Below are 23,422 nucleotides of genomic sequence, written 5' to 3' on the forward strand. Positions count from 1 at the left end.
GAAAGGACCATTCAAACGTTAGAAGAGATGTTACGAGCATGTGTTATTGATTTTGGTAATGGGTGGGATAGGTATTTGCCACTAGCTGAATTTTCTTATAATAACAGCTATCATGCGAGTATTAAAGCCGCACCGTTTGAAGCTCTGTATGGTAGAAAGTGTAGGTCTCCTGTCTGCTGGAATGAGGTTAGGGATGCTCAACTCACAGGTCCAGAAATTATTTATGAGACAACCGAGAAGATCGTACAGATTAAGGAAAGCTTGAGAACCGCCAGAAGTCGGCAAAAGAGCTATGCCAATAAGAAAAGGAACGATATTGAATTTCAGGTCGGTGATTGTGTTATGTTGAAGGTATCACCTTGGAAGGGTGTGATACGTTTCAGTAAAAGGGGAAGTTGAATCCTAAATTTCATTGGACTGTTTAAGATTATTGAGAGAGTTGGACCCGTGGCTTATCGTTTGAAATTGTCACAAGAACTCGGTGCTGTTCACGACGTTTTTCACGTGTCGAATTTAAAGAAGTGTTTGGGCGAGGCCGATGAGACTATTCCTCTTGATGAACTTCATGTTGATAAACAACTCCATTTTATTGAGGAACCTGTCGAGATTATAGATCGAGAGGTTAAGACCCTCAAGCAAAGTAGGATTCCTATCGTTCGAGTTAGATGGAATGCCAGACGCGGTCCCGAGTTTACTTGGGAGCGTGAAGATCAGATGCAGCAGAAGTACCCGCATTTGTTCCCAGATGCTGAGTCAACCCTTGCACCTGCTTAAATTTCGGGACGAAATTTCCGTAACGGGAAGGTACTGTCACGACCCTACTTTTTCCGTTATCTTTTACCGTTAATTATTTAACGACCGTTAACTGTTATTCATTCCACGTCATTTTATGACCTATATTATTATTTTTGTAATAATATAATAATTATTATGTGTTATATGAATATTTGTATTCATATTTTAAGATGTACGTTTCTATGTGTCGCGGATTTCTATCCGGCGAATCTTTTCGGTTTTCAAACCAACGGTCTCGTTTTTGGGATATTTAAATCCTAATTATTTTAAATATGATATTTTAAGGTCATATTATTATATAGAGTATTTATATTTATTTTTCGTCGCGCCTTTGTTATCTCTCCGAATATTTAATCGCGTAAGTGTGTTTTCGCATTTCGGGTTTCGTTCGGGCTTTCGGGCCACAAGTAAATTATCATTTAACAAAAATGGGCCAAGTGGGACCCACCCCACTCAACCCATCGGCCGAAACCAAGGGGAGGGAGTATACTCCCCATTTTTCCCATATTTCATTTTATTTTTCACATTCCATTTTCTTTTATCAAAACCTAATTTCTTGTTTTGCTCTCTCTCCCTCCTTTTTTCTCTCTTGGTCGTCACCCACCACACCCATCATCATCATCATCTTGCTTCAACATATAGCTTGGATCAAGGATTAAAGTGCATCAACGCGTTCCTCGTTCCGTTCTCTACGCGATTATACTTCTCGTTTCTTGATTATGGTATAAACCCTAACCCTAGAACTTTTGATTTTTCATTATATTTCTGTATTTTGATTATATATTAATAGTATGATGATTAGTTGTTGTTGTAATGGTGTTTGTATGCATAGAATTACTCGAATACATATGTTTTCGGTTTGAAATAATTGGGACAGCAGCTATTTCGTGTTTTTCTGATATTGTGACTGATATAAAAGTTAAAATAAATTATCTAGATGAGTTCCTCTCATCAATACATTAATTTTAGACTCCGGATTCATGTCGTTTCGATTCCCGGAGCCCTAAATATGATCAAAATGGTATTTTGTTAAGATTGAATTGTGATATTGATATGAACCAGGTTTGGTCCGACTTTGTGACCATATTTGGTGACTTTAGGGTGTGTTAGTGTGTTAGGACTGATGGTGGGACGAACTTTCATGTTCGGGTCTTCTAAATCCGAGCCACGAATTACCCGTTATGTCTAAAACACGATTTTGATTGAATTGAAGTTCCAAGTGGTGTCATGGCTGATCACCACGACTTTTAGACTGTTATTGGTGTGTTCATGAGTGTACCAAAGTGTCGGGTGGTTTGATTAGGCGGAGATATATGTAAGGCTCGCCGAAAACCGACACCCGGGGCTCAAGATACGACCCGATGAACTTTTAATTAAAACTTATGGTTATTAAATAAGACTTATGATATAAATAATGAAATTCATTATTAATAAATTACTTATGAAATAAAAAGTAATTATTATTATTATTTAAGACTTATGATATATATTTATTATATCATTTAATTAATACTTATGATTTAATTAACATATTAATTAAACTTGTGATTAATAATACTTTCATTATTAATGGAAAATACTTATGATAAGTATTAAACTTATATTATGAGATTATTATAATAAGACTTATAATGAGGATTAATTAATTATTTAATTATTATAAGGCTTAGTTATTATTTAATTATAATTTAATTATTAAATACTTATGATTTAATGATTATAATTAGAAACTTATGATATGATTAATAATTCATTATTAATTAATAATACTTATGATATAATTTAAAATTTATTATTAATTAATAATACTAATATTATGACTAATATTTAATTAATTAATTATGTTATATTAATTATATCATTTAAAGTTATATTAACTTTGATGATTCATTTTAATTTAATTAAATTTATGTTATGATATAATTAGACATATTTAACTTTAATAAACATTATAACTTACATTATTATTATAACTTACACTTTTAAATTAATGTTGACTATGTTTGACCAAGGTTGACTTTTGAGTTGACTTTCAGTTGACTTTGACTTTCAGTTGACTTTTGTTGACTTTCTAATTAAGGAAACTTTCCTAACTTATAAATTTTCCTAAAATAGCAACTTTCTAAATTTGGAAACTTTCCAAAAATAGAAACTTTCCAAAAATGGAAACTTTCCAAAAATAGAAACATTCCAAAAATAGAAACTTTCCAAAAATAGAAACTTTCCAAAAATGGAAACCTGCTAAAAATAGAAACTTTCTAAAAATAGAAAGTGTGTGTCCGTAAGCTGTTTCGATCAAACCAATGCATAGTGAGTATTGTTCTATGACTACTTGCAACATGTACAATAGTTATCATACTAAGACTTGACCTAAGTTAGTTATTTATATCGACCTGTTTTATTTATAGGTCGGTGTTGTGATCATTCCTGATCACTTTAATTCATTTGCTGTTCGCATATTTGTGTGGTTACTTCGTTTGCTATTAAGGTGAGTTATAGTCCTATTTTCTATTTTAAATCTTTTGAGATGAGAATACATGCAATTTATTTTATATTTTGGATACAAGCGGAAGTTGGTTTAAATTATTCATTGTGAGTTGAACAAAAATATTCCCTAGTCTGGTAGCTGTAATCACTGGTTTCTACTAGTGAATGCGAATCCTATAGATCTATCAGGTTTGACAACCCCATTTCGAGCTAGTCGCGCTAGCAATTTATAATCGGAAAGTTTAGTACTTCGAATTTTGTTGTAGATACACTTGTTCGGTGTATATTATTTATTGTGTTTGGCAAGGGTAAATAAATGGTTAAGTGGTTACCAAGTGGCTCATGGTAAATGGAATAATATTTTTATATGTTTTCTAGCATATAATTTTGTGGTCCGAAAAGGAGTTTTTATGTTTTCAAACATAAATTTTTATGGTTTAAATTCGATATTGTTTACAATATTAAACCTATAATTCACTCAACATTTTTGTTGACAGTTACTCGCATGTTTTATTCTCAGGTTCATGATTGATTGCTTCCGTTGTGCTTAGAGAGTCTGCATATTTATGATGGCAGCTTTTGTTAAACATTAACTTGCATTCTATTTTGATACATTTAATAGTGGATGTTGTTGACTTTGTTTTGGTCAACTTTTAGTTAAGTAATAATGTATGGTTTTTCTAAACTTACACATTTTGGTAGGTTTTCTTTATAAGAAATCAATTTTCAAATAAAGAATGCAAGGTTATTTATTAAATTCATATAGAGTTATGATCAAGCTGTGGGACCAAGATAACGATGGTCGTCAAGTGTACTCTGACGGGTCGTTTCACTAACTGCAACTTATGTTTTCTGTTTTCTCTTTAAATCGCAAACAGTCACCACCGCCTACAATCACCTCTCTCTCCTCTCTCTCTCTCTCTCTCTCTCTCTCTCCTTTTTATGATTGAGAATCACCTTTGCATAATCTGTTTCTGTTTCTTGGTCAGGCCGAGACCCATGACGATCACCATCACCAACCCACTTCACCATAGACCCATATCGCCACCACCTCTACAACCGGTCACCACAACCAAATCCACTTTGCATCACCAACATACACCTTATACTACCATCACTTTAATGCTCGAAACTTTCCTTTTACACTATACTCAACTTCTGTTGCCCTACAACTATTTTTATAGTTCGAAGTTACTACAACCAAAGAACCCACCTGTTGTTACAGTCCCTGACTGTTTTCTCTTCTCGATATAAAAAAAAAAAAAAAAAGAAAACCCAGATGATGAACAGTAGTACGTGATGACTTGGAGATGAAGGTGAATAGTGTTGATCGATGGTTGGCAAGGTTACTTCCTGTTTCGCTTTCATTCCTGTTGCAAACCACTGCTGTTGCAGCTGATCCGTTTCTGTTTATATAACCACCAACCGTCACAAAAAAAAATCTCTTTCTTTTCAGTCTGCAGCCACAAATATCACGGTGAACTAGGTACTACCGTTTGTTTTGTAACGAGATGAGAAAGCAGTGACTACAATAATGGTGACAGTTTAACAAGGAGGATGGTGATTTACAACTGCTGTGTCGTTTTCGTTTATTGCAACAACAAAGAAGAAGAATTCAAACAGTAAAAGACGATAATGATTTGATGATGAATATATATGGATGGTGACATGATGATGATGTATTAGATGATGTCGTTGGTGGACTAAATAAATCATGGGTTCCTAATTGCTGGATATTAACTTAACAATGGCTAATAAAGTGTTGAAATTGGTTATTAGGCTAACCAAGAAGTTGGGCCAATACTTGCAACTTGGGTTTTTTTGATGCAACTCGGGCCATTAGTGCTGTTATCTTTGTTCTAAATAATCGAACCAGATTACTTCTAATTACGTGTCTTCTGTTTCTGTTTTGGGTTGACACGCACCATCACACGTCATCTTGTCGTTGCTATTCGGTTTACAATTCTATTGCTCGTCTCTAATGTTCTCTCGATCGTTTACTTTGAGGGTATAATTTTCGATCCAAGCTTTTACTTAAAATAATGTTTATGATTATGATCTTGTAATTAAAGAATAATATAAATTGTATATTATAGTTACGATGAGATGAATAAGATTATGATAAAATATAAGGATTAAATTTAGATTAAAAAAAATAAATACATATATTATTATGAAAATAATTAATGTTATAATTAAGAATTAAACGAAACATTTTTTATTATTATTTTTTTATCATTTTTATTTTAATTATTATTATTATTATTATTATTATTATTATTATTATTATTACTATTATTATTATTATTATTATTATTATTATTATTATTATTATTATTATTATTATTATTATTATTATTATTATTATTATTATTATTATTATTATTATTATTATTATTATTATTATTATTGTTACTATTATTAATACTACAAATAAACTGACTAATGTTATTACCAAAATTATTATTATATATCATTATGAAATTTAACTCTTAGTATTACTAACATTATTTAGTATTATCATAATTATTATTTTAGATATCTATTAAAAGTTATTATATATATATTATAAGTATACCTAAATTCTATTTTAATATAAAATAACATGCATAGATATATACAAAATTTGAAATAATAAATACCGTAATGTTTTTAAATAAGAAATATATTATAAAATTAATATATATATATAAACTGAGTTGAATACCATTATATGTTTATTATATGTGTTAATATATATAAATGTTATAGGTTCGTGAATCTGAGGCCAACCCTGCATTGTTCAATATAGTCATATGTATTTTTACTACAAAATACATTAGGTGAGTTCATTTGATTCTCTTTTACTCTTTATATTTTTAGGACTGAGAATACATGCGCTACTTTTACAACTGCTTTATTAAATGCTTTTGAAATACATTTTGAACTGCGAATACATGAAATGCTTTTATAAATGTTTGACGGGATAGACACAAGCAAAACATTCCTCGAATGAATTATTATGCAGACAGAAGTTTTGCGGATTATTATTGAATTATGTGGACATGATAATTTCCACCATTGAATTATGTGGATAGGATAATTGCCACCAATGAATTATGTGGACATGATAATTGCCACCAATTGATATGAATGTTATGTATCGAGAGAATGATTTTTATACACAGGTTATGTGTATTAGTTTTTGTGCACGAAATATGTGTACGGTTACTAAGATTTATGAAAGATGATTTCGTACACGAGAAAGGTGTACTGTATTTAAAAGATATCGCATTTACATTACAGGTGGGTGTAGGATTCGGGCCTATTTGTACCATGCAGCATTTAAATTTTGTGGTCTATCAAAATGATGAATTTTATTGTTTTAAGATAAACCTATGAACTCACCAACCTTTTGGTTGACACTTGAAAGCATGTTTATTCTCAGGTATGAAAGAAATCTTCCGCTGTGCATTTGCTCATTTTAAGGACATTAATTGGAGTCGATCATCACTCTGAGATCAAATGTTGATGACTTCGTCCAGATGGATTAGGACGGGGCATTTCAGTTGGTATCAGAGCAATGGTCTTAGTGAACCTGGTCTCCATTAGTGTGTCTAACTGATAAGTTGTTAGGATGCATTAGTGAGTCTGGACTTCGACCGTGTCTGCATGTCAAAAGTTTTGCTTATCAATTTTATCAGAAATCATCTGCTTATCATCCTTAGGAAATTACTTTTTCATTATTCTTAGTCTATACTTGTCTTACTGCCTCTATTGTATAGACAGTGTATAGGTAAATTCATATCTTAACGTATCTGTTATTGTTACCTTTGCCTGACAGCTTCCGTAGATACCTCCGTAACTTATGGGATTTTAGTATTATATATGCATATGTAAATTATGTATTGCAGGGTACTAATCTACATCCTATAATCTATTTCTTATCAAAAATCCTTCATCTGATCGTACGAGATGAATCCCTCAACCAGTTCGAGTCCCTCAGATTCCGATAGCTATTCCGATAGTTATTCCGACAGCTATTCCGATATGGAATTCCACTCTAACTCCGAAAGCAGTGTCACCAGAATGAATCCACCAATCATCCATCCTCAATTCATCTGATCGGTTCGTAGCCTACTTAATCATTAGAGACAAAAAGAAGGTGATCCTTTCCACCAACCAAATTGCCTTCTTGGCCAAGAACCTAAAGCACTTACCGACGAGTCTATCCGAAACACCATTTTCAGCCTCATTTCCAGAGTAGTTCGACATGATTATATTCTATCCACAATTCTAAACCTTATTCATTCGCTCGTTCCAACCAACAATCATCCCGGAGTAATCGAAGAAGTTAACGAACTTCGCGCTCGAGTAATTAATTTGGAAAACGTGGTGCAAAACCTATCAGCTTCAGCAACAGCACTGGCAACACCAGTACCACCAACAACCCAAGTTTCAACATCACACGCCTCAACATCTCATTCTGTACCTCGAGCATAATCATCGTTCTACGAATCGTTCTACATCATTTATCTTCGTTCGACATGGTGATTATGTAATCTCTAATGTTTTAGAGATTATATATATTCTTGTTCTAACGGTAAACCAAATGAGTTTAATATCATATTAACTCATTAAATCCATAATTACATCTGAAGAAAATATATATGTATATATGTATTCATAAAGATTGTAATTAAAAATTCTTTTGTACAAACTGTTAATGGTGAAAATATTTTAACGGGTAGGTAATACCCGAGGAATATGTAGCGACCCGACCAAATCATGTTTGACGGCGCCGTCTACTTAGGTCCCGTTACGTGGTCATAAGTCTTTAAGACAAAGTTTGACCAAAATATGTCGCCTTCATTTCAAAATAAAGATTGTTCCCAAAGTTTACAAGAATTGTTCAACCAATAGTTAAGTTACAACATTATAATACGAATGAAATCTAGGCGACACGGTTTAAAGTAAAGTCAAAAGACGCTCCATGAAATGCACATATACTCGACATCCAATGCAAGTATCAAATAATGAGCGGAAGCATGTATCATGTATCGTTCAAGGACCTGAGAAAAACATAGAAATCTGTCAACGAAAACGTTGGTGAAATCATAGGTTTAAGTAAGTAAGTACAAGTGAACCACAAGATTTGCATCAATGAAATAATAGTAAATACATTCCAAAAGTTTGTTTCACGAGCACCCAATTATCAATGCTTAACATTTCCTTCCATTGAACCCCATCACTTAGTGCTAGAACCTACACTGTTTCTCGAAAATATATTTCATTCATAAACGGTAGCGAACCGTTTGAATGAGGGTTTGTCAAACCCATATGGATCCATACAACATAAGTTCTCGCTTACACCCGGCAAGTGTAACTAATGATAATCGAATTGAGGATTTTTGTTCTAAACTCGTATGTAGAATGTTTGTTTTCCTGTACTTGTGTTCACTTAGTAAAAGAAATGTTTATGTTTTCTCATCCCAAATGTAAGTTCAAAAGAGTAAAAGTGGGACTATGATCTCACCTTGAATGCACGAGTAGTAAAGTACTTCACAAAATAACGTGTGCAAAGAACAATGCTAGTCTTGACCTAAACAATAGGTTCGTATCAATAACGGTAAACACGATAGGTCAAAGATGTTCAATTAGTCCTATGGCTCGTTACGACTCAATAATGTAGCATGTGAATCAAGTTGTCATGTTTCATGCAAGATACAAGTATAAAAGCATGTTAGAACGATTGCACAACCATTTGGTTAAGTTTGATTAAAAGTCAAACTTGGTCAAAGTCAAAGTCAACGGGGTCGGGTCGGGTATCCGACAATTTTTCTAAGTTATATAATCATATATGAGTATGTTGGCCAAGTTTCATGTTAATCGGAGGTCCGTAGCATAGCAAACATTTTCATGTCAAATGACCAAGTGAACAGCCAGTTTTAGCACAATGGGACGGCGTCCTGAGAAGCTAGACGGCGTCCCTCTTTTAAGGTTGGGACGGCGTCCCTTAGAGCTAGACGGCGTCCCTCTTTTAAGTTTGGGACGGCGTCCCAGAGAGCTAGACGGCGTCCCTCTTTTAAGTTTGGGACGGCGTCCTGCTTTTCTGGACGGCGTCCTGGTTTGTTTCCAGACCCTGTTTGCTGCAACTCTAAGTGCACGAACCAACAATCAAACCAACCCAAATTACAAACCGCAAACAATTAGAACATGTATTTTATATCACCGGAAAGGTATTTTGACGAGGAACACAACTATGCACTTATCATCAATCAAACTTTCGCATACAACAACCAAAAACCGCATTTAGTGACCCTCATTCAATGCATATAAGTCATAAATGCTATTTAATGATTCGGTAACCAAAAGACATGAACAATATGCCGTTTCGAAGGTAATTAAGCATACAACACAACTTAACACTTATAATTAACACTTCATGTCATTTAATGCATCAAAATCCATTCCTAGTTCATGAAACCCTAACCAAAAGTTACCAAATTTCATAATCAAGTTTAAGAGGTTTCTTTGATCAATCTTTACATCATAATGAAGCTAGTAACACTAGGAACAAGATTAAAACATGAAGTCTTAGCATCTAACAACACATGAACACTTAAAACTCAAGATTAAGCATGTTAACTTTCCATATGAACTAGTTACTCCAAAATATCAAAAACGAGCATACAAAACACATAAACAAACTAGACTTGAGCCATAGATACTAATTAACAAACTTATAACTTAAAAATCTCAAGAACACAAAGATTAGTGATTTTAGAAAGTTACCCAAAATTGATGAAATCGGTATGGAAACGAAGAGGAGATCACGAGGAGTTCAAATATGCAATTTGTTTGGCAAGAAGATCACTAGCTCGGTTTTGGATGATGAATCTTTGTTCTTGAAGTTGAGAGGAAAAGTTGAAGTATTAAGAAATTGGAAGAGATGAATGAATGGATAGAATGAGAGTTTGACTCTTTGACCTAGTCACAAGTTTCAACATTTGGCACGATTGGTCCCTCAACTTAAATCGGGTGCGGGAATTACCTAACAAGATAATTCAAACGCATATTAACGAGATGTGTTATAAACATCTAACGGAACTTAAATAGTTAAACGGAAAAGTTGACGGAAAAAGGCGGGATGTTACATTACCTACACCTTAAAAGAAATTTCGTCCCGAAATTTAAGCAGGCGTTGTAGTCGTTGTTTCTTCCTCGGAATCTGACGGTTCCGGAATCGGGAATAGATGCGGGTGCTTCTTTCGCATTTGGTCTTCTCTTTCCCAAGTAAACTCGGGTCCCCTTTTGGCGTTCCAACGGACTTTAACAATCGGGATTCGGCTTTGTTTCAAAGTCTTGACGGAGGTGTCCACAATTTCAACCGGTTTCTCCACGAAATGAAGTTTGTCATCAATGGTAAGCTCCTCGAGAGGAATGACGATATCGGGTTCGGCAAGACACTTTTTCAAGTTGGATACATGGAAAGTAGGATGAACGGAGTTCAATTGAGGCGGAAGATCTAAACGATAAGCAACGGTTCCAATACGCTCCAAGATTTCGAAAGGACCAATATACCGCGGATTTAGCTTCCCGCGTTTCCCAAAACGGATTACACCCTTCCAAGGTGCGACTTTTAACATTACTCGGTCACCGACTTGAAATTCTAGATCGTTGCGTCGTTTGTCGGTATAGCTCTTTTGACGACTTCGGGCCGTCCTAAGCCTATCTCGGATTTGAACGATTTTCTCGGTGGTTTCGTGAATGAGTTCGGGTCCGGTGATTTGCACGTCGCCTACCTCGGCCCAACAAAGAGGTGAACGACATTTGCGGCCATATAGCGCTTCAAAAGGTGCGGCTTTAATACTCGCGTGATAACTATTGTTGTAAGAGAACTCGACGAGAGGTAAGTGCTTGTCCCAAGCTTTTCCGAAATCAACCACGCAAGCTCGTAACATGTCCTCTAAGGTTTGAATTGTACGTTCGCTTTGTCCATCGGTTTGAGGATGATATGCGGTGCTCATATCTAAACGCGTTCCCAACGCTTCTTGCAATGTACGCCAAAATCTAGAAACGAAACGGCCATCTCGGTCGGAGATAATCGATAAAGGTACACCGTGTCGGGCTACGATCTCCTTAATGTAAAGTTGTGCAAGTTTCTCCATTTTGTCCGTTTCTTTCATGGCAAGGAAGTGTGCGGATTTGGTGAGACGGTCAACAATAACCCAAATGGTATCATAACCGCCCGTCGTTTTTGGTAGCTTGGTGATAAAATCCATCGTTATCCCTTCCCACTTCCATTGCGGGATCTCGGGTTGTCGAAGTAGTCCGGACGGTCTTTGGTGTTCGGCTTTGACTTTGGAACATGTCAAACACTTGGAAACATAAGTAGCTACGTCCTTTTTGATGTTCGGCCACCAATATAGTTGTTTAAGGTCGTGGTACATCTTATTAGCACCGGGGTGAATCGAGTATCGTGACTTATGGGCTTCATCTAAAATAAGGCTTCGTAGATCCCCATAACTAGGCACCCAAATTCTTTCGGCGAAATATCGGAGTCCGGTTTCTTTAACTTCGAATCGAGAGGTGAGGACGTTCAAGTGTTCGAGAGAGATGTTTTCATCCTTGAGAGCCTCATCTTGGGCTACCCGAATTTGGCTATTAAGGTTGGTGTGAATGGTGATGTTTAAAGCTCGGACACGGAGAGGCACCGCTCTTTCTTTTCGACTTAAGGCATCGGCTACTACGTTTGCCTTCCCGGGATGGTAACGAAGCTCGCAATCGTAATCGTTTAAGGTTTCAATCCACCTTCGTTGTCTCATGTTTAGTTGCTTTTGATCGAAAATGTGTTGAAGGCTTTTGTGATCGGTGAAGATAGTACTCTTGGTTCCATAAAGATAGTGTCTCCACATTTTAAGTGCAAAGACAACGGCTCCGAGTTCGAGATCATGCGTCGTGTAGTTTCGTTCATGAATTTTGAGTTGTCGAGAAGCATAAGCAATGACTTTCGTTCGTTGCATCAATACACACCCAAAACCATGTTTCGAGGCGTCGCAATATACAACAAAGTCATCATTGCCTTCGGGAAGTGACAAGATAGGAGCGGTGGTTAGCTTCGTTTTTAAGATTTGGAATGCGGATTCATGTTCGGTCGCCCAAATGAATTTCTTTCCCTTGTGAGTCAATGCGGTTAGAGGACGTGCAACCAAAGAGAAATTTTCGATGAATCTACGATAGTACCCGGCGAGACCCAAAAATTGACGAATGTGAGTAGGAGTAGTAGGAGTCTCCCATTTGCTAATGGCTTCGATTTTCGTTGGATCGACTTTAATACCTTGGTCACTTACAACATGACCAAGAAATTGAACTTCCTTTAACCAAAATTCACACTTGGAGAATTTGGCATAGAGTTGTTCTTGTCTTAAAAGTTCAAGCACAAGTCGGAGATGTTGTTCGTGCTCTTCTTCATTTTTAGAATAGATCAATATGTCATCGATGAACACAATAACGAATTTATCGAGATACGGTTTGCACACGCGGTTCATAAGATCCATGAACACCGCCGGTGCGTTAGTGAGACCAAATGGCATGACAAGGAATTCATAACTACCATAACGAGTTCGGAAAGCGGTTTTGGAGACATCTTCCCCCTTAACCCTTAATTGATGATAACCCGAGCGGAGATCGATTTTCGAATATACACAAGACCCTTGTAGTTGATCAAAGAGGTCATCGATGCGAGGAAGAGGATATCGGTTCTTAACCGTCAATTTATTTAGTTCACGATAATCAATGCACATTCGTAGGGATCCGTCTTTCTTTTTAACAAACAAAATCGGAGCGCCCCAAGGTGAATGGCTAGGTTGGATAAAACCACGATCAAGTAGTTCTTGGATTTGACTTTGCAATTCTTGCATTTCAGATGGAGCGAGTCTATATGGTGCACGTGCTACGGGTGCGGCTCCCGGGATAAGGTCGATTTGGAATTCAACCGGTCGATGAGGCGGAAGACCCGGCAATTCGTCGGGAAATACATCGGAATAGTCACTAACAATTGGCACATCATCGATGTGCTTCTTATCGGACTCGACTTTCTTAACGTGAGCAAGGATCGCAAAACAACCCTTACGGAGTAGTTTTCTAACTTTAATACACGAAACGAGGTTGAGTCCGGTGCAACTCTTATCGCCATAAACAATCAAAGGTTCACCATTCTCGATAGGAATTCGGATTGCGTTAAGATCACAAAGAATGTGAGATTTCGTTTTGACTAACCAATTCATACTGATTATTACATCAAAGCTTCCTAATTCCATGGGTATCAAGTCAATTTCAAATTCCCTACCCAAAATGTTTAACGTACACCCCCGGTAATATGTGTCGGCACTTAATAGTTTTCCGTTAGCCACTTCAATAGTATAAGTGGTATCTAATGGAAGAGGTGGAGTGCTAAAAGAATGAGTCAAAGTCTTGGATACAAAGCATTTATCGGCACCCGAATCGAATAAGCAAGAGACATAAGAATTGTTGAGAAGAAACGTACCCGTGACTAGTTCAGTGTCATCCCGGGCTTCCTCGGTGTTGATGTTGAAAGCTCGGCCGCGCGTATTGGGGTTATCTTTCTTCTTTGGGCATGCATTTCTATAATGACCCGTTTGGCCACATTCGTAACAAGTGCCCGTCTTTGGTGCATTGGGCCACTTTCGAGCGACGGGAGTGGCACTTTTACAATCGTTGGCCTTATGACCAACTCCTTGGCACCGGTGGCAAATTAACTTACTACATTCGCCAAAGTGATGTTTGTTGCATTTGTTGCAAAGAGGTAGGTTCCCGGCATAACCTTTCTTGCCGTCGGAGGTGTAAGGCTTCTTAGCAAAGTTGTTGTTGCTTGATTGGGAGGGTTCCCACTTTCTTTTGTTGCCGCCCGATTTATCCTCGGCCTTAGGTGCCGAAACTATGATTTCGTCAACCGTTTCAATTAGTTGGCGAGCCATGTTCATAGCGGCTTGATGAGTAGTGGGTTTGGATGACATCACCCCTTGTTTGATGCTTTTTGGAAGACCGAGCATGTAGAGCTCAATCCTTTGAGATTCGGGGTTAACAAGATTAGGACACATCAAGGATAGTTCGGCGAAGCGTTGATTATAAGCTTTAAGATCGTTTCCGACCGCTTTCAACGCTCTTAGTTCTTCCTCAAGTTTTCGGGTTTCTTCGCGCGGAAAATATTCAACAATCATCTTTTCCTTTAGATCGGCCCAAGAGAGGGCATGAGCTTCATCGGTACCCACCGATTGAACATAGGTGTTCCACCATGTTAGAGCAATTCCGGAGAAAGTGTGAGTGGAGTATTTGACCTTGTCTTGGTCCCGACAACCGCTTATGCTAAAGACGGCTTCCGTTTGCTCAAACCATCGGGTGAGCACGACCGGTCCCCCGGTTCCATCAAAAGTGTGAGGTTTGCACCCCATGAAAGCTTTATAAGAGCATCCCTCGTTTGAGTTTCCGGCTCCATCGTTGTTGTTGTTGTGGTTGTTATTATTATTGTTGTTGGATGAGTGACCGGCCATGGCCGCATCTACGGCGGTTGCTATCATCCGTTCGAGAGCTTGTTCGGGAGTTTCATTGCGGCGTACACGACGAGGAGCCATTGTTCCTTCAAGACACAAGAATATCATTGATTAGTATTCTCAATAATACTAACCGTGATATAGAATAAAGATAAAGAGAAGTTTTTTTTTTTTTTTTTCTCGACTCGCCTTAAATTCTTTATGTCATCATGTCGGAACGTTCATATGAGTCACCGTAATATAATCCCGGAAATTATATTACCCTGATTCATATGTGCATTCGACATCATTTCATATAGTCAAGGTGGCGTGTCAATCAAATTAAACAACGTGAGATTAAGATGAACTAAGAGTAGATATGAGTAGAAGCGTTCGAGTATAAATGCACAAGTAGTCAAGTAATTCCTACTTCAAGTCTATATGCCGGTTGTAGTCTAGACTCACCAATGTACCCTATGACTCGGGGTTGACACTAATGAACTCTAAATCCCTACAACCAACGCTCTGATACCATCTGTAGCGACCCGACCAAATCATGTTTGACGGCGCCGTCTACTTAGGTCCCGTTACGTGGTCATAAGTCTTTAAGACAAAGTTTGACCAAAATATGTCGCCTTCATTTCAAAATAAAGATTGTTCCCAAAGTTTACAAGAATTGTTCAACCAATAGTTAAGTTACAACATTATAATACGAATGAAATCTAGGCGACACGGTTTAAAGTAAAGTCAAAAGACGCTCCATGAAATGCACATATACTCGACATCCAATGCAAGTATCAAATAATGAGCGGAAGCATGTATCATGTATCGTTCAAGGACCTGAGAAAAACATAGAAATCTGTCAACGAAAACGTTGGTGAAATCATAGGTTTAAGTAAGTAAGTACAAGTGAACCACAAGATTTGCATCAATGAAATAATAGTAAATACATTCCAAAAGTTTGTTTCACGAGCACCCAATTATCAATGCTTAACATTTCCTTCCATTGAACCCCATCACTTAGTGCTAGAACCTACACTGTTTCTCGAAAATATATTTCATTCGTAAACGGTAGCGAACCGTTTGAATGAGGGTTTGTCAAACCCATATGGATCCATACAACATAAGTTCTCGCTTACACCCGGCAAGTGTAACTAATGATAATCGAATTGAGGATTTTTGTTCTAAACTCGTATGTAGAATGTTTGTTTTCCTGTACTTGTGTTCACTTAGTAAAAGAAATGTTTATGTTTTCTCATCCCAAATGTAAGTTCAAAAGAGTAAAAGTGGGACTATGATCTCACCTTGAATGCACGAGTAGTAAAGTACTTCACAAAATAACGTGTGCAAAGAACAATGCTAGTCTTGACCTAAACAATAGGTTCGTATCAATAACGGTAAACACGATAGGTCAAAGATGTTCAATTAGTCCTATGGCTCGTTACGACTCAATAATGTAGCATGTGAATCAAGTTGTCATGTTTCATGCAAGATACAAGTATAAAAGCATGTTAGAACGATTGCACAACCATTTGGTTAAGTTTGATTAAAAGTCAAACTTGGTCAAAGTCAAAGTCAACGGGGTCGGGTCGGGTATCCGACAATTTTTCTAAGTTATATAATCATATATGAGTATGTTGGCCAAGTTTCATGTTAATCGGAGGTCCGTAGCATAGCAAACATTTTCATGTCAAATGACCAAGTGAACAGCCAGTTTTAGCACAATGGGACGGCGTCCTGAGAAGCTAGACGGCGTCCCTCTTTTAAGGTTGGGACGGCGTCCCTTAGAGCTAGACGGCGTCCCTCTTTTAAGTTTGGGACGGCGTCCCAGAGAGCTAGACGGCGTCCCTCTTTTAAGTTTGGGACGGCGTCCTGCTTTTCTGGACGGCGTCCTGGTTTGTTTCCAGACCCTGTTTGCTGCAACTCTAAGTGCACGAACCAACAATCAAACCAACCCAAATTACAAACCGCAAACAATTAGAACATGTATTTTATATCACCGGAAAGGTATTTTGACGAGGAACACAACTATGCACTTATCATCAATCAAACTTTCGCATACAACAACCAAAAACCGCATTTAGTGACCCTCATTCAATGCATATAAGTCATAAATGCTATTTAATGATTCGGTAACCAAAAGACATGAACAATATGCCGTTTCGAAGGTAATTAAGCATACAACACAACTTAACACTTATAATTAACACTTCATGTCATTTAATGCATCAAAATCCATTCCTAGTTCATGAAACCCTAACCAAAAGTTACCAAATTTCATAATCAAGTTTAAGAGGTTTCTTTGATCAATCTTTACATCATAATGAAGCTAGTAACACTAGGAACAAGATTAAAACATGAAGTCTTAGCATCTAACAACACATGAACACTTAAAACTCAAGATTAAGCATGTTAACTTTCCATATGAACTAGTTACTCCAAAATATCAAAAACGAGCATACAAAACACATAAACAAACTAGACTTGAGCCATAGATACTAATTAACAAACTTATAACTTAAAAATCTCAAGAACACAAAGATTAGTGATTTTAGAAAGTTACCCAAAATTGATGAAATCGGTATGGAAACGAAGAGGAGATCACGAGGAGTTCAAATATGCAATTTGTTTGGCAAGAAGATCACTAGCTCGGTTTTGGATGATGAATCTTTGTTCTTGAAGTTGAGAGGAAAAGTTGAAGTATTAAGAAATTGGAAGAGATGAATGAATGGATAGAATGAGAGTTTGACTCTTTGACCTAGTCACAAGTTTCAACATTTGGCACGATTGGTCCCTCAACTTAAATCGGGTGCGGGAATTACCTAACAAGATAATTCAAACGCATATTAACGAGATGTGTTATAAACATCTAACGGAACTTAAATAGTTAAACGGAAAAGTTGACGGAAAAAGGCGGGATGTTACAGAATATTTAAATTTCATATTAATAAGTTACACTGTACATTCTTCGAATCTGATTCAACAGTCATTTACTCTCCTATTTACATCCACCGATATACGTATGCGTTCACCACAGAATAACCATTTTCATTCAATTTCATATTTGGATTTTGACCTATCAGAATCTAACAAGTGGCATAATGAAGAAAACATTTGACAAAATAAAAATTGTTAGAAACAAACAAATTAAATATGAGAAATTTTGTTAAGAATCCATGCTAACTGTTCCTAGCTAACTGTTCTTAGCTAACTGTTAATTACGTATTACATTTATTTATCGCAATTTATTTATCGCAATTTATTTATCGCAATTTAATTATCGCAATTTTAATTCTCGTAATTTTATTTATCGTCATTTAATTTCTGTTATTTATTTTACGCACTTTAAATATCGGGACCCGTATACAAGGTTTTGACATATCATATCGACGCATCTATATATATTATTTGGAATAACCATAGACACTCTATATGCAGTAATGCAGGAGTTAGTTATACAGGGTTGAGGTTGATTCTACAATAATATATATAGTTTGAGTTGTGATCGAGTCTGAGACGTATACGGGTCACGACACGTATTAATTAATTCGAATATAATATATTAAACTATATATAAATTATTGGACTGTCAACTATGGATTCTCGACTGTGGACTAAAAACATTGGACAATTAAAATGAATTAAAATATTGTTTATAATCTATGAAACTAAACAATTCTTCAAGTTTGCCACTTGATTTCATCTTAAACCTCAATCGTATTTTTACGATTACAAATCTGCGTTCAAATCTTTCATGATTCTTGAAAACACCTCAATCGAGAGGATGAACCAACCGCACTTCATCTACGGAAGAAAAGATTGATGCGTATAGTTATGCATCTGAAAAACTCTCGGAAACTGAGTAAACGTTTAACACATAGTTGTGCTAATTCCTTAGTGTTATTATTACCCAAAATAACATAATAATTCCTTTCAAAGTAGCGAATCTTGTCACAGCTCCAGCAAGACAACTTCGACTATTCGTTCGAAACAACCTTATTATAACCTTGATAAATATGCGTGCTCTTTTATTGTTACCAGGGAACCTTTCATATTCTACCATATTACCAGCAGATGTACCAGCAACCTCGTTGCTTCTTGGTTTAAATCTCTCTGATAAATTATTATATTTATTCATTAAAACCTTATCATATACTCATCCGCATATTGTAACGGGACCTGCCATACCAATTATCGGGAGTCAGCAATCAGTACTTTGAAAACGCACAGCATATCTACATCAACAGTTATATGTATAACATTTATCTTTTAGAATTATGGTCTTTTATTCTGAAATTCTGAACAGCACTCAGTCTACAAATCAATACTCTGAATGCTGAAAAAGCTAAATGAAGCAGCAGAAACTGTAGACAACCGTAAACGACCTTAATCGTCAGAAGTTTAATGATAAAGAATAGTATGTTGGAAAAGCTCAGAAAAATTGGAATTGAAAAACGGATTGAGCTAACCACGAAGGAGACCAAGGACAAATACAAGGACCAAACTCTGTATTTAAAGAATCTGATGATTCTGTTTCTGATGAAATCTTTAGCGAATACCTTGCTTCCGAATCTAAACCCTTACGGATAAATCTTCTTCATCATCCATCGATATTAGAAATTCCAAGATATCATCGTATCTTTCATTTTAAATATTCTCCATATTTCTGAAGATATTTTCATAACTGTTCTTATCTGAAATCATTAATCTTATCGTGCTATCAGTGTTACATCATATAGAAACTGTTAGTTTTTATATTCTGTAAACTTTCGAGCTTAAAATATGAATGTTATTGAAGTAATGTTGGGAACTGATGCATGAGTTAGTATAATATAATGACACTTGATCAACGTGATTATATTACATTAAGTCATGCTGAGTTTCTAATGGGACGTGATGATTCACAGATCATAACGTTATCATGTGCCATGTTAAATAACTCTTTCATTCTACTTAACTCCTGAACAAATCAAGAAAATGTATTCTTGATGGTTCTATCTTCCGTGATGTTGATAAATTTAAAAATCAAATCGTGCTATCACGTTCCTTTCTGCTTAGAACATTATAATCATTCAAAACTCTATATCTCCAAATTCTGGACCATTATTCGCTTGACTTGAAGTCGGGAAGAGAAAACAAAAGCATAGAGCTTTGAAATATAAGGGAGAATATAAAGCCCGATAACCACACATAAATTACAAACCGCGTATATCAATGTTTATCGCAACATAAAGACACGGGAGAATTAAAAAATATTATAATCCCAAGGGCGAAGTAGAAGAAAGCAGATTCCTCTGGTGGAAGTTGGAAAAGGAGAATGATTGTTGCGATAGTAAGGATGGGAACAAGGATCAGAACTTGATTAAGCATTTTCAGAATCTTTTGGATGTATGAAACAAGAAGGAAAGTATAGGAATGGTGAGAATAATGGAACGGAAGAGTTTAATTTATAATGGAAATATCAGACAGAGTAATCGAAGCAGATCACCGTATTTAATTAGAGAGATCTTAATTTTCTTATTCGCCGTAGAATCAGATCTTATAGTTTCCAAGATTTTCTTTTAAATCCCTTGAATTCCAGAATTCAACCAAGACAATATCAAAAGTTAAGACGCACCTTGTTTTCTAAATTTAATCGTGACTACGTCAAAAGTTATAGAAAATCTCCATTTCTTCATCTCAATCTTTTGTGAAAGCTTCATTCGTGCTCTTCAAATAATCGAATTATTTTATCTGTATTATTCAATAATGATAAAACTCTATTTATCAGCTCATATTCATCAGGAAAACATATTTATTGTTAGCTATGACGACATCACTCAAATTTCGGGATGAAATTTCTTTAACGGGTAGGTACTGTGATGACCCGGGAATTTCCGACCAAATTTAAACTTGAATCTTATATGGTTTTGACACGATAAGCAAAGTCTGTTATCTCGAGTCTCAAAATTTTTGAACTGTTTACTTGGATATATTTAACCTTTGACTATTCTCGACGATTCACGAACAACTATTTGTAAATAGATAACATATATAATTAAATAGATATTTATAATTTGAAATATAATTTGGAATATTATATAATTTAATTATTAGAATTTATATTGTAAAATAAATAAAATAAAATGCGATGTAATGGAAACTATATTTATGAATATATAGATATATATAAATATGTATATAAATACTACTTGTAAATATAGAAAATAATATTAAATCTATTTGTTTAAAAATATATAATATATATTTATGTGATAAAACATGTTATTTATAACTGATTATATTTAGAGAGAGAGTAAATGGAAAATGAATGATTTCGAGCTTAATTAGTAAACGTCAGTAACACTCGGTTGATGTTTTGTTAGTTTTAATATAGATATTGTACAAGTTCATGAAGGATTGAAATAAAAATTGGACTGTAAATTGATTACGAAGATTTTAGATTTGTCAAAAATATTTTTACCTTTTTAAGATTAAATATTAGCACTCCGTACATATAAATTGGAACAGAAAATAAATAATTATCGAACCTTTTTGATCAGGTTTCAAACAGTTAATGAGTGAAACAATTAATTATATTTAATCTAAAAGTGGTGATTAACTCACGCATAACTAGAGCGCGTTTGTTTGAAAGCATCGTTAACACCTCTTGATTTTGCCCATTTCTTCACAATTACGACCAACTGTGGCAATCTAGGATCTATCTCCCTATAACTATTAACAAGCTTTGTATTTTCAAGAGCAAGCTGGTTGTTAACACTTATATCGCAAGGGATTCCAGTTTTGAAGTCCTTAAACTTCAGTTTCGGAACCTCGTCCTTAACCACCTGCGAAAACAACATAAATCAGTTTGTATTTATTATTATTATTATTATTATTATTATTATTAATTATTATTATAAACGAATGATACCTTAACATCATCAAATTTATCCTTTAATATCGTAGCAAGCGTTTCCAAAAAAAACAAAGTATCTTCTATCCTATTAGCATCATCATCAACAACAACACACATATTAATATCACTTGTTTTGAACCCTAACAAAGTTGCAGACGATCCATAAACAAACAATTCAGCTTGGGGCAACAGCATTGCAACCACTTCCTTCAATGATTTTCTTAGTCCCTCACGTTGCATCTCATCCTCTGTAGGGATTAAAGATTCATAAAACTTAACAAAATCATCATCTGCGCTAAGTACACTTTTCGAACATGGTATAGTTCTTCTATACATCCTCTGTCTTTCATTAAGTAAAGAAGAAGCTTCCATGTGACGCTGATCATAACTCACAAGTAAGGGAATCATAACTCACAAGTAAGGGAACGGAAAAAGCAATTTAATACTACTAATTTTATTCACAAATATATACAAGTAAGTATATATATATATATATATATATATATATATATATATATATATATATATATATATATATATATATATATATATAGGGGTAGGATCAAGAGGGAAGTAACCAATCGGGGGGAAGCGGGGGGAAGCAAAAACTTTTTGTTTTTTTCGTTTTTTGAAAAAATTTTGTTCACGAACATTATAGATGTGATGAAAATATGAACATTTAGTAGAGACACTTTGTGATAAATGTTATTATTTTGGCAGGAAAACGCTCGAAGAAGTAATATATAACAATTATCGTATTTTTCGAGCGTATATTGAAGTTTTAGCTATTGGGGTTTAGATATTAGGGTTTAGATATTAGGTTTTATAGGGTTTAGATATTAGGGTTTAGAAATTTAGGGTTTAGGGTTTAGATTTAGGGTTTAGATTTAGGATTTAGATTGAGTTTTTAACACGAACGGTTTAGAGTTTAGGATTTAGGGTTTAGGGTTTAGGGTTTGGTGTTTTGGGTTTATGGAATAAACTCAAAACACCAAACCCTAAACCCTAAACTCTAAATCGGGCTAAATTTTACTTCACAAAACATGAAAAAAAAAAACGTTCATATTCTTCACGAACAATATTATCTTGAATGTTATTTTTGTCGATCGTTTTCCCGCCTAAATAATAACATTCATCACGAAGTGTCTCTTCTAAATGTTCATATTTTCGTATGATCTTGATGCCGGAAAAAAAAAATTCCAAAAAAACGAAAAAAAAATAAAAAATTTTGCTTTCCCCCGCTTCCCCCCCGATTGGTTACTTCCCCATTGATCCTGCCTATATATATATATATATATATATATATATATATATATATATATATATATATATATATATATATATATATATATATATATATATAAACATCTACCTTATTTAGCAATGATCTAATCTGCTCCATCGTAGTAAAATGAGAAAAGCGCGAGAAGAAAAAGAAAGCGAGATGTGTTTTTCAAGATCCAAGCCCTAATTGAAAAGAAGGTGAGGAGTGGTTTGCAGCCCTCTCGATCTTGGGGTAGGGTTTGAATTAAATAATTGGAAACCAATAGATTTAGGGCAAATACATATAACCTGGATATAAAAAAAATTAAATAATACTCGATATTGTCTTATTGTGTTTTTATTATTTATAATTAAATAATAAATAATAATTAAAACTATTATATTAAATATTTATATTAAAAAATAAAATATAAATACTCCGTATATT

At 35.1% G+C, this 23,422-nt stretch overlaps 1 protein-coding gene across 1 annotated transcript; it reads right to left on the bottom strand.

Annotated features, from left to right (window-relative positions):
* Positions 1–21,415: 21,415 nt before the first annotated feature.
* On the bottom strand, positions 21,416–22,083 carry LOC139888369 (UTP:RNA uridylyltransferase 1-like). The gene is made up of 2 exons (XM_071871377.1): positions 21,727–22,083; positions 21,416–21,640 (listed from the first exon to the last, which is right to left on the bottom strand). The coding sequence occupies exons 1-2, from the start codon at positions 22,081–22,083 to the stop codon at positions 21,416–21,418; spliced, it is 582 nt and encodes a 193-aa protein (XP_071727478.1).
* Positions 22,084–23,422: the final 1,339 nt, after the last annotated feature.

Source organism: Rutidosis leptorrhynchoides, chromosome 2, assembly GCF_046630445.1.
Source record: "Rutidosis leptorrhynchoides isolate AG116_Rl617_1_P2 chromosome 2, CSIRO_AGI_Rlap_v1, whole genome shotgun sequence".
Lineage (NCBI taxonomy): Eukaryota > Viridiplantae > Streptophyta > Magnoliopsida > Asterales > Asteraceae > Rutidosis > Rutidosis leptorrhynchoides.